This window comes from Zalophus californianus, chromosome 16 (genome assembly GCF_009762305.2).
Source record: "Zalophus californianus isolate mZalCal1 chromosome 16, mZalCal1.pri.v2, whole genome shotgun sequence".
NCBI classification, from domain to species: domain Eukaryota; kingdom Metazoa; phylum Chordata; class Mammalia; order Carnivora; family Otariidae; genus Zalophus; species Zalophus californianus.
In genome coordinates, this window is record NC_045610.1 from 734,999 (window position 1) to 747,474 (window position 12,476).

The 12,476-nt window shown below is 63.8% G+C and overlaps 1 protein-coding gene across 2 annotated transcripts in view; it reads left to right on the forward strand.

The window, feature by feature from the left end:
- Nucleotides 1-1,197: 1,197 nt before the first annotated feature.
- PITPNM3 (PITPNM family member 3) overlaps nt 1,198-12,476 on the forward strand; it is a 66,663-nt gene continuing 55,384 nt past the window's right edge. For both annotated transcript variants that reach the window (XM_027568447.2, XM_027568448.2), the window contains exon 1: nt 1,198-1,302. In XM_027568447.2, coding sequence (XP_027424248.1) covers nt 1,281-1,302 — 22 coding nt within the window. In that variant the 5' untranslated portion in view covers nt 1,198-1,280. The remainder of the gene's footprint in view (nt 1,303-12,476) is intronic.

Here is a 12,476-nt window from a genome sequence, read left to right on the forward strand (position 1 = left end):
AAATGAGGAAAAACATTCTCAGGGTCAACACCATCCAAAGATGAAAGAACTCTTGCTTGAGCTACTGAGCTCCCCATCCTTGGACGTAATCAACCAGGAGGTGTAGGCCACTTGGTGAGAATCCTGGGTGGAGTTAAAGCCCCAGAGGGTTTGTGGACTAGATGCTCGCTGAGGCCCCCTATCGCCTGTGAGTGCCCAGTTTCCCACGGAGGGGTTAGAGGGACCTTGCCTTGAGGACTGAGGCTGGCCCAAGGGGGACTTTCCTCCAGAAGGTGGGGGTGGGACAGGGTGGGTGGGGCGCCGGCTGCAGAGGGTGACTGAGCTTAGCCCTTGCCAGTTCCGCAGAGGCCATCTTCCCGGGGCAGGGCCCGGTGGGAGTTACCCCTCTGCAGCAGCTGGGAGCCAGGGAACTGGCCCCGGCACCCCCAGGGGAAACTGCCACCTCTGGTTGGGTTGCGCTGGACCGCGGATCCCTGGCTGTGGCCAGGCAGAAGCCTCCCCTGGGCCTGCTCACCGGGAATGTCTGCAGCCAGGTTTGGGAAGTGCCCCGGCCACAGCTCCCCTGCCGGGCTGCTGGCCTCCCTAAACTCTGCTCCCGCCCCGGAATCCCAGGTGGGGTTTGCGTGTGTCGCACACGTTCCTGAAGAGTTAAAGGCACTGAGGTCCCTTCCCGGCTGAGGCTAGGTCAGACCCTGGGCATGCCCCTGGACCCTGGCGGGGGCGCTGATGGAGAGTCATCCCGGGGCCACCTCCCTCTCTCCTCGCCTCTGCTGCTCGGTGTCTCTCCCGCGCCAGGCTCTGGGTCTCCAGTCTTCTCTGATCTCCCTCTCCCATCTCCCCGGCTGGTGTCTCGGCCCAGGGGTGTCTCCCTGGCGCTGCGCCCCCCGTGTCCCCGCGCCCCGTCTCCCGGCCCGCGCGCCGGCGTCCCCGCCCGCACCGCAGGGCCTCCCCGCGTCTGCGCCCCCCGCGCGCTGCGGTGGTGGCCGGAGAGCGGCGGCCGCGGCCGGGCGGGGGTGCGGGCCCGCGGGGGCGGCGTCGGGCGCCTTCCTCCGTCAGTCCCTCCCCGGCGGCGCGGGGGGCGGCGCGGCCGCCGCTCGGCGCCTTTAAGGCAGCGGGAGGGAGCGGCGAGGCGGTGGCTGCGGCGGCCGAGGCGCGCGGGGCGGGGGCGCGGGGCGCGGCGCGCGGAGTCCGCTCGGGGCCGGAGGCGGCTCGGCGGCCGGGGCCGGGCCCGGGAGCGGCGAGGAGTGCGCGCGGCGCAGCCGGAGCCCGCCGCCCGGGACATGGCCCAGGCGGGCCGTGCAGGTGAGGGCGGGCGCCGGGAGGGCAGGGCCGGCGGCCGGGGGGAGGGACCCGCGCGGCGCGAGGAGGGGCCGCGGGCCCAGGTGAGCCCCCGCGCAGGTGGGCGGAGGTTCCGGGAGGGCCGTGCGCCCCGCGTCCTTCCTGCGCCCCCGGCACCTGGAGGGACGGCGCCGGCGGGGGGAGGGCCGGGTCTGCGGCGCCCCGGTTGGGTAAGGCTGCCCCCTCCCCCGGAGGCCTCCCCCACCACCTCCACGGGCAAGCCCGGGGCGCGGAGACCGCAGGGGCTATCCCGCGGCCGTCGCTCCATCCCACGCCCCTAGCGCCAGCCAGGACGCGCCCCCCTGTCCTGCCGCTCGCTCTGCCCCGGACGCGGCGATCCCCCCGCCCCCAGCTCAGTCAGGAGACCCAGATTTCTTCTTGGGAAGGAGGGGTGCTCCGTGCCGCACGGCCTGGGAGCCGTCCCGCCCCCTCCCCCTACTCGACCCCAAGGCGGAGCGTCAGGTACGGGGGTCTGAAGTGGGGCCTCTTCTGGGGTCCCGTGGCCTCTGCCCTCCCCCAGGCGCAGGCGGTGCAGCCCCACGATGTGAGGGAGTGGGCGTTAGTCATTCGTTCATTCATTCATTCAGCCAGACGTTCATTCACTAACGTCGGCTGTGTGCCAGGCCTTGAGCTGGGCCCCGGGGTGCGGAGAGCCCACAAGGCCGGCCACACGGTGTGGGCGACAGCAAGCCTGGTCTCAGCCGGGCGGTCTGGGGAGGCTGGTATGTGTAAATCTACCCAGAACTCACACCCAGCCTGTGACGTTGGCAGGTGCTATGCCATCCCTCAGGACGCGGCATTGGTCTGGCACGAACTCCACCCCTCTACCCACAAGCCATGACCGTGATGGAATGAGTGTGAGTTCACCCGTATGCACACTGGGTGTGAGCACCCTGGACTCTGTGCAAATCCACTGCCTCCCCGCATATGCCGTTCTGGACCTTGGGTCGCGTCTGGACCCCCTTGTGCACATGCTGGGCATGTGATTTAGGGCCCCGAGGAGTCCTGCAGGGGTGGGGCAGGCCGAGTGGGGCACAGCTAAACACCCCTTTCTCCCTGAGGTGCTGCGGGAGGCATGGGGAGATGACACTAGGCAGGCTGGAAAACGCTGTCTCCCTCCCTCGTCCTGGAGCCTTACCCACCCCCACTGCTCCCAGAGGGCACATGGTAGGGCGTGTGTCCCGCCCACTGCCCCCACTCCGTGTGTGCACGTGTGCGTGTGCGTGCACAGCCCTGCAGAGAGCACCTGCCGGGGCACGGCCATCAGCATGCGTGAACCGTGTTCCAGGCACCGTGCGCAGTGATCGGGGGGGGGGGGCGGCAAATGGCTCTCTCCCCCTTCCTAAGGCATTGGAAACAGAGGGTCTGGGCAGAGCCTGGGCGCAGGGCAGGGGCCGCCAGACTCTGAGGGTGGTAAGTGATGGACTCTCCCCATCATGGCCTGTCGGGTCACCCCCACAGCCTGGGGGTGTGGTCTGGCCCCTGTGCCATGGCCTGTGGGTCATTTGGTTCCCGGGCTGATGGCAGCGGGTGCCTCACGCTGTTCTGAACATCTTGTCTTTTCGGCGTCTGTTCCATGCTCGGCCCTTCCCTTTAGGGAGCATGGACCCCCCCTCCTCTGTGGATCCACGTGCCTGGGCTCCTCGCTCCCATACTCAGCTGCCCCTCCAAGGAGCCGTTGGGATTGACCAGCAAGATGGGACGATGCCTGCTTGTCTCAGCCCTTCTGGGCTGCTTTGCATTTTGTAAATGTCCCTTCTGCTCTTTAGGCTCTAAGCCTACTGACCTGAAAACGGCTCTCAGGATGCGTGTATGGGAGCCCACACTGGCAAAGCCGGTGCAGAATAGATTGGCGAGCTTTAGAACAGAGGCAGCCTCACAGACGGGGGCCCATACCCCTCTCTCCACAGCTAGAGAAACTGGGGCGCAAGGAGGGGTCATACACAGACGGGTGGATGCTCGGGACCGTCTACTGTGGATGGGCAGACCGATGGCCAGAAATGATCAGGCCACTCTGGGGGGTGACACTGGAACCAAGGGAAGCTGAAGGTTGAGGGTGGAGGCTGTGGGAGGCCAGCCTGTGAGTGAGGGCTACGTTCTGTGACCTGCGAGATATTCCCTCTGAAAACTGGCCAAGGGACCACCTAGTGAGGGAGGAGGTAGGGGTTTGTGTCCCGGAGTCACCAGAGTGCATGACTCTAGGATAATCATACTGTGGTCTAGTGAGTGGCGTCCCTGGACTTGTGCAGTGTCCAGCCTGAGCAGCCAGCCATAGCTGTGTCAACTATGTCAGACAGGTGCTGAAGAGAAGCAGTAAAAGGACTTTCACTTTGCCAGGAGACACCAGGTGCAGGAAAACATGTTGGGAGTTTCCAGAAAGGATTGGATGAATTACAGAGTGTGGATCCCAAACGGGTTACTACCAGGTGCCGCTGTCTGGGGAGACTTCAGTCACCCAGGCCAGAGCTGTTGAGGTGCCCTGCACCCAGTCTGGAGAGGAGAGGGGAGGGCCCGAGGCAGCTCTAGGTCTGGTGGACGGGCTACCTGTGGGCGGCAGGACAGAACAGGAGAGTCCGAGACAGTGAAGGCTGGTGGTCCGTAGGAGTTACGCCTTAGAGCTGGTGCATTTGGACAGGAAGATGGCGAGGGGCAGGCCTGGGGTCTGGTAGGGGCTGGGCGTAGGAAGAGGTGAGTGTGGAGGGGTACAGTAGGGTGGGGTCGGGGAGGCTGGCCGGAGGTGCCCAAGGGTACAGGCCCCGCAGGGGTGTTGGGGCTGGACAGAGCTCAGGGGGGAGAGCAGCATGGAGGGTGGGGCAGGGTGGCACGTTTGGGTTTTGGCAGCCCCTCTGCCCTCAGCGAGGCAGGTGAGGCCAGCCTGGCAGAGCCGGCCCTGTGGGGAGGGGCTGCTTCCTGCCACCGCCTGCGCCCCCCACCCCCCGTGCCCCAGCGGTTTGGGACCACTTCTCAGCAGGGCAGGGCCCCAGGCTGGAGGAACCAGGTGCTGGCCCAGCTCCAAGGGGAGGAGCCTGATCCTCCAGTGGCCCGATCTCCCAGAGGAGGGAAGGGACTCTCAGCACTTTGGGGAGGGCCGGGGATTCGAGGTGCAGCGTCAGCGTGCTGGAGAAGCTCCCAGGCCTAGGGCACCGGGATGGCTTTGCTGCGTGGGTATCTTGGGATGGGTATTGCATTCTGCAAGGCGATTGCAGATTCCCCTTTCTGGGTGCCTGGGGGAAACGTGGGGGCCACATCAGAGGCCCGTGCCCGACTCAAGGCCTGTCTGAGATTTTGCCTCCGGAAAGCCTTCATGGACTTCCCTGCTGTCTTGGAGGTGCTGGGCTCGGGCGGGTCTCTTCCTCCTCTGCCGAGGCCCCTCCAGAGACCCTTTGCTGCCTGTGAGCCTGGGCTGTGCGGGGTGCTGGGTCCATGAGTCTCGTCTCAGGCCTGTGGCCCTGGGCCCGGGAGCCCCTGTCTACCTGGTGGGTGTTTGAGGGGGACACCTGGCTAGACGCCCCCCTTGCTGGGGCTGCATCTGTGCATGACTGGCCAGAGGGTGTGACGTTTGCTTGCAGACTCGTTCGTCTGCCAGGAGGGTTCCAGTCCCACCTGCGGATTAGCAGGACGGGAGGCTGAGGCCTGGAGGGCACAGGGCCCTCTCCTGAGGTCTGCGTCCTCCAGGACGGGCGTGTGAACGCTCTGTGGGGAGTGGGACGCTCCGGTGGGTGCTGGGTGTGGGGGCCGGAGATACCCTGGCTTGTGATGTCACCTGCTTCCTACCTGCTGGCTGGACGGCGTCTCTCGGGGGGAGGCTCGCTGTCACTCCCATTTTGCGGATGAGGAAACCGAACCCCAGGAAGACACAGTGTCTCGTTCTAGGCTCCCGAGAAGTCAGAGGCTGGGTTGGAAGTAGGACTCGGGGCTCGCCGATGCTTGCACTCAGCATTCCTAGCGGTTAGACTGTGTCATGAAGACTCTGGCTCTGTCACTGCTTGACCTTCACCTGCCCCTCTGGGCCTCAGTTTCCTCAAGGGTGGGGTTGGGGAAGGGGCAGGGATGAGCCCCGGGGGCCAGGACCAGGTTGAAATTTGCTCTAACACCGGTCTTTCTTCTTTCTCACCCACTCCCTGCTGGCTTATGCCTGGGGGGGGTCTCCTCCCTGCTCTCCTGCCCCCCCCAGCGACCCCAGAAGGGTGGTGGGAGCAGGGGGTGGGGCTGGCACAGAAAGCATGCGTGCCTCTGGGGGTCCCGGGGGCCCTGGCCCGCCCATCACCAGATCTGCAGGCAGCCCGGGGAGGGGGTGGCTGGTCCCCCCCCAAGGCCTGGGGTGGGAGGGGGCCGAGAGCACAGAACAAGTGAGCTTGGAAATCACATGAGGTCCCAGCCCCCCACACACGCCCTCAAATTCTCTCTACTCCTGGCTTTAAAATTCTTGTTTTCTAAAGAGAAAGAAAATGCTAAATTGCACCCCCTTTTGCAAAGGAATGGAGCCTTAGTGAGTCACTCCGGAGGTAAATGCCACCTCCAGGGCCCGCGCCCGCCCACCCCCATGCAGGCCACGCCCGCCCGCCAGCACAGCCGTGTGGCCACAGTCCTCACGGGGGTACGCGTGTGGGTCGGGGGAAGCCTCCTGCCTGTCAGCGGCCCTGGGGCGGGAGCTGGGTCCCTGCCGTGCCCCGCCCCCCACCGCCTCCAGGCCGTCCCCAGGGCAGCGTTTAGGAGGTTCACTCTGAGATGAGGGGTAGCCTGTCCGTGGGGCGAGTTTGGGCCCCGGGGGAAGGCTCTGTGGCCCTGGGGGGAGGGGGTCAGCGTGTGTGTCTGGGGCTGGGGGGGCAGGTGCTGCTGCGGGTTCCTGACTGTCAAGCTGCTCTCTCTCGGCTTCTTGGTGCGGTTCCTCCCTGGGCCGAGCAGCAGAGCCCGGGGCTGACCCTGCAGGGGTGGGTGCCCCACGGGGAGTCTGGAGCCTGTGTTCCTTGGAGAGTCACCTGCTTATTTGCAGACCTGCGTGGGGGAGGCCAGCGAGGAGGCGGTCCCCTTCCCAGATGACCCGTTATTCTAGAGAAGAGGGATGCCAAACAAGGGTTGGAAGCACAAATGGAAGCTTGCCGGGCTCTGTCTGGGAGGGGCGCTGAGTTCGGGCGGATTCAGGAGGCCTCTGTGCGCCGGCTGCTGCCGAGGCCGGTCACCTCCTGTGTTGCTCCCAGTCAGGGACAGCCCGAGGGGTGCAGGACTGGGCTGTGCAGTGTCCGTGGCCGCCCTTCACCGCTTGCACACCTCTGACCGTCTCTGGACTGCTCCAGGATGTTCAGATCAGCGACCTCCTCCTCGAACGCCTCTGCCTGGCCGTGGCCTGAGGCTTCCTTCTCCTGTGTCCCCACCACATCCCTCCCCTGGGAGGCTGGTCCCGGCTGAGCAACTCTGGAGTCACCCCTGGTGGTGGAAAGAGCTATTTTCAGCCCTCCCATTGCTGCCCAGTATGGGCGTGTGGGGCGTTGATCCCTTGCTGTCTCTTTGTTCCCTTCTTGTGGGGTGTAACCTGGAGCTCCTGGGCTGTGAACTGGCACCAGATGGGGAGCCTGTGGGCCGGAGGCGACTGGGGCCCCACCCTTGCTCGGGAGCAGCCTCGGAGCAGCAGGTGGTAAAGCGGCCCCCACGGGGTCACCTTGGCCCTCACGGCTCCGTGCCGCCTGCCTTTGGTAGGGCCCATGGTAACCTGTGCTGCTCTCGCCAAGATGCGGCCGCTCCTGGAGCGGGGCTCTCCGCAGCATCCTTGCGGCCCCAGCTGGGCGCCTGGGTCGTGGGCCTCGGCGCCCCACTCCCCACGGGGGCTCCCGGGGTGACTGGCAGGGGGCCCCTGTCCCATGTTGTGCTCCCCCACCCTCCTGAGCACCTGCACGTGGCACAGCGGTGGGCACTGTGGAGCTCCCTTTAGCGGGAGGAGAAAGCAGGAGTCTGGCGGGACGGAGGGGCGTGTTTCCAGTCACTCGGAGCCGTCGGGAGGCAGACTGGCAGAGCTGATGAAAATACCATAGGTAGGCAAAGCAATTAATCACTAATTATTTCCTCAATAAGGTAATGGGCATTTCCGTGGTATATTTATGAGCTACCAGAAGGTCTTCAAAAAGCATATTTTTTCAAAGTACCTGGTTTGGCCAAATGTGTCCTGTGGGGAGCCTGGGGTCCTAATCTGCCTCCAGCCGGTGCCTGGGGACGGGGGTGGGGCAGTAGGGCAGACCAGCTTCCCCCTCGGGGAGCCTCCGCCCTGAGCTGCAGGCAGGGGCCACAGCCCTTCTTCGCTGGCCTCACAGGCCACGCAGGCCCCGGGCTGTCGTGTGATGCGCTGCACAGAAGTCTGTGTTGGCCGAGGCCGAGCCCCTCGGTGGTGCCTCAGGCTAGCACGGCCAGGGTCCAGCAGAAGGTGGCGGCTGGTGCTGGTGTCAGATTTGCAGCTGGGTCTGCAGCCGGGCTGTGGCTGCATCTGCCGTGTGGCTGGAGATGGGGGCCGTGGCCTGCTGTGTGCCCGTGGCCGTAACTCCGTCTGGGGCCTGCCACTCCAGGCGCAGGCTGTGGTCGGGGCCGGGGTTGGGCTGTGGCTGGTCTCAGGGTCCTTCTGCAGCCTGGACTCATGGAGCCACCTGGTCCCCCAGAAGCAGGGTTCCTTCCGGGTCATCCAGGATCTGGGCTCCAGGTGCTGGGAGACCCAAAGATAGGCCCTCCCAGGGCTCCCTGTGAGTCCCCAAGACAGCCCAGCCCATAAGCTCATCAGTGGCGCATACAGCAGTTTGGGAAGTAGTTAGGACATGTTTCCATAGCAACCAAGCCCCAACCTGCATTGGTTTCCTTCAAGGCTTCTCCTGGCCTCTCGTCCTTCCCTGGTGGCCCCACACCCCGTGAGGGCTGAGCCTGGGTGGGTTGGGCCTGGACTGGTCTGGTTCCCGGACTCATCCTGACCCAGAGGGCAGGTGCAGTGGGATGCTCCCCCGAGAGGGCCGTGCCCGAGGACTCCCCGGCAGTGGGCGGTGCCGAGCAGAACGCGGGCTTCCTCTGTGCCTAGCCCTGGGCTGGGAGGGGCTGTGGGCCTGCAGCGTTCCCAGCAGGTGTGTGCCCCAGGGACCCCACCGCCCAGTGGGGCAGGAAGGCCTGGACCCTGGCTGCAGATAGGGGATAGGTGCTCTGATGGGCGCAGGCGAGGATGTCAGGGGAGCGCGGAGGAGGCAGGCTCCAGACCAGCCTTGGGGCCCGAAGGCCCGGAGCTGATCCTCAAGCACGGATGGCAGTCCGGGCACTTGGGGCATGGGGACAGGCAGGAGCTTGGTCTGGGGGCCTCCCAGGGGCCGTGCGCTGCAGGAGCCCCGGCTGGCAGGTGGAGAGAGAGTGGGTCCTGTCCTGGGGCAGCTCGGAGTCTGGGGGACAGGGAGCTGCACTGGGAGGGGGGTGGGGGCCCGCCTGCTCAGAGCAGTTGCTGTGGTGCCCCTGGGCCCGTTCCAGGAGGGGAAAGGGAGGGCCCACCTGTGGGAGAGTCTGCGCGCAAATGCCGGCGGACCGTGCCAGGTGCTCATGCATGCAATTCTCATAGCTGCCCGCTGTATGGCAGCTTACACCAACAGCTGGAAGTGCTGGTATCTGCCCCACGTCACAAAGCGGGAAACTGAGGCACAACGTGCTGTCGAGACGCTGAGGTGCACAACGAACGGATGAGAGGCAGGCCTGGGATTTGAACCAGCCTCCGCTGGGAGGGTGAGCGGGACCGTGGTTCAGGTCACGCTTGAGGTGGGAAGCCAGGCTCTGGGGCAGAGGGCCGGAGGAGGGGCCGCGGCCGGTCCCCCGTGTCTCACTACGTGTTCGTGGACCCCTGGGAGCCCGGGCCAGTGCAGAGGAGCAGTGAGGTGGGATCCTAACTGTGCTGCGGGACCAGGTGTGAGGCTGTGCGTGGGTGTGGGTGGCTGTGTGAGCCACGTGTGGGCTGCCGGCTCTGTGTCCACACGGCCCCCACTGCCCACGGGAAGTCCGGTGGCCTGATCCTTTCAGCAGCGTTGACAACTGGCAGTTACCCTGATGTGCGGGCTTGTGAAACCTGTGTGCAGGCGTGTCTGTGTGTGTGTGCGTTTATGCGTGTATGGAGTCTGTGCACGTGTGTATGCGCGTATGCGTGTCTGTGTGTGTGTATGTGTTTATGCACGTATGCGTGTCTGTGTGCATGTGTGCACACACCTTTATGCATGTCTGTGTGCATGTGTGCGCACGTGTGTATGCGCGTGTGCGTGTGTGCACGCGTTTATGCACGTATGCGTGTCTGGATGTGTGCACACGCGTTTATGCATGTAGGCGTGTCTGCATGTGTGTGCACGTGTGTATGCGCACATGCGTGCCTGCATGTTTTTGTACGTGTGTATGCATGTCTGTCTGCACGTGTGTGCATGCGTTTATGCGTGTATGCGTGTCTGCATGTGTGTGCACGTGTTTATGCGTGTCTGTGCATGTGTGTATACGCGTATGCGTGTCTGCAGGTGTGTATCTGTGCAACTCTGTGTCCCTGTGTGTTTATGTATGTACGTATATCTGTGCATGTGTGTCTGTGTGTGTGACAGACAGGGAGAGAATGGGGACAAGGGGCCTAAGTGAGCCACAGCAGAGTGTTTTTCTGCCCCGAGGCGCACACTCCTTGGATGCAGCGCACCAGCCGAGGCTTCTGGTACAGCTTCAGGCAGGGTCTGGCGGCAGGCCCAGTGCCAGACACCCCTTCCCGGCCACTCAGAGGCGCTTGAGGCTCCCTGGAGGGTTGGGAGTTGGCAGGTGTTACTTGAACACCCACAGAGTGTGGCCGTCACTGCAGACGCCCGGGTCCCCTCCTGTTCTCATGAGCCAGACTTCCCATTCTGGAGGAGAAGTTTCTCGATCCAGCTTCTCGTAGACATGGCCTGATTGCTCTGACCTGTGCCTTTCCTTCCCCCACCCTGCCCACGACTTCCCTTAAGGCTCAGCTGGGGCCCTGTCCCCAGGAAGACCTCTGGGCCCTCCAGCCTGCAGGGCCTCTGCCTCCAGGACATGCTGTCCACACCTGTGGGGCACAGGATTGGCATTCGGCCCAGCGGCCAGGCTGCCCTCATCTGTCCTGGGCTCCTTGAGGCTGGGCCTGAGGCCGCATCCCAGGGGCAGGGACCAATCCAGGCTAGCTCTTTCCCTAACTCCTTACCCCAGGACGCCATCTGGCCCAAGGTCTGGCCCCAGAAGAGTCAACCAATGCCTTTCCCCTCAGGCTGGGCTCCTGAGCACAGCGTGGTGTCTCCCTTCTGGTGGGCTCCTGCCCCCAAGGTGGGACCACCTTGGGGGGGCCCTGGCACAGGGCAGAGCATCCACAGGTGGCTCCTGTCCATCTGGCCCTCTGTTGCTGTGTCCCTGGGAGCCGGCCCAGGTCGGGGGGGCAGGGTGGCTGGTGATCTGAGCCAGGACCCCCAGCTGCGCCCACGGTGGGGAGGCCAGGTCCGTGACAAGGTCACAAGGCTACGCTGCACCTGAGGCGGTGGGTAGGCAGGCAGGGAGAGAGTGAGGTTGCCCCCCCACCCCACTTGGAGCTCTGTTGGGGGTCAGGGCATCATGGGTGCAAAGGATCCTCTGCTTCTCTCTGGATTGGGGGGGATGGGTTTTCCCCTTGCTCTTTTGTTCTGATTTAGAGCTTTAAGTAAGTGTGGTAGAGGAGGAGAGTCTGCTGGAGGATGTCAGGTGGGCCTTGGAGGACACAGATGGGTCTGTGGCCTTGGGGGGCTGCCTGGAAGCCCCCATGGGCCCTGTCTACCTCTCAGTCCTGCGGCTGATGGGGTGCCAGGGTGCTGGACGCTGCAGTCGGTGGTCCGTGCTGAATTCCTAACAGTGAGGTTGCAACTACAATGCCCACCTTGCAGATGACAGGAGTGAGGCCCCACGAGGTCAGTGTGCTTCCGTTGTGGGCCTGTAAGTGGTAGCGGGAGCCCAGGTTGGTGTTGCTCCATGGCCCATGTGCTAAGGTTTCTGCAAAGTTTCCACCCGTGCCTGCAGGCTGGTGTGTGCGTGAGGCACAGAGATGGGGAGGGGGTTATACGGGAGCGTGTGTGCTCGCATGTGTCTTCAGGACAGGCTCAGGAAGGGAGAGGGGCTTGGGGAGGGTGGCACTCTCCAAGGAAGGTAGGTGCACATTCAGATGTCTTTGCAAACACGAGGATACCCAGACACTGACTGGCAGACCTCGTGGGCAAGTTGGACGGGTCTGGCTTCCAGTGCCACCTCCATCACCTACGGGCTTTGAGACCTCGAGCAAACAGCGTCGTGCATCCTCAACTGTAGGACAGGTCACATGCATGCACCTTGCCTGTGCACCCCACACGAGTATGTGCAGGACTGTGCGTGCACGCACACATGCACACACGCTCAGTGTGTCTGGCTCCTCATCGACTGACACCTTCATAGGAAGACCTCTCACACCCTCCCAAGTCATCCCGCCGCTGTGCCCCTTTGTTAAATGTGACCTTGTTAAAAAGTCTGCGGGAGGAAGAGAGGAAGGGCGCACCCCCCTGCACAGAAGCCGGGTGATGATTGCTGCTCAGTGTTACCTGCTTGCATAGGTTCTCAATCCTGGAGGTGTGGACAGCTGAGACCCCGTGCACCCCCTCTCCAGAGGTCGTTTGGGGCAACCCCTGCCTGAGAGCAGGGTGGGATTTATAACGCATCTGAACAAACATAGAGTGCATCTTTAAAAACCAATGCAGGAACCCATTTTGAAAACAAGGAGGATGATCGTAAACACGATGAAATATGCCTTTGAGAAGAAATTCAGATATAGACTTTGTCCACAGAGGAGAGTCTGTTCGAAAGGGGAGGCGCAGCTTTGGTTCAGTGACTGTAACTCGCATCCGTGTTGGTCTGTTCTTTAGGCTGACTCTGCTGTCGGATGTGTGGGGAAGGGGGCACCGCAGAGATAGGAGGGAGACATCCTATCGTCTCCGTGTCGCTTTCTGCTGCTGAAATTCTCTTCGTCAGTTACTTGTCCCAGCTCTGCACCCCCGTCCCCCTGAAGAACATAAGCTTTGCGAGGTCCCCGCCCTCCCCTGCTTCTTTGCCACGGCATCCCCCGCACCTGGCGTGGTCTCTGGGGGTGGGCTCCCCTTCCCTCT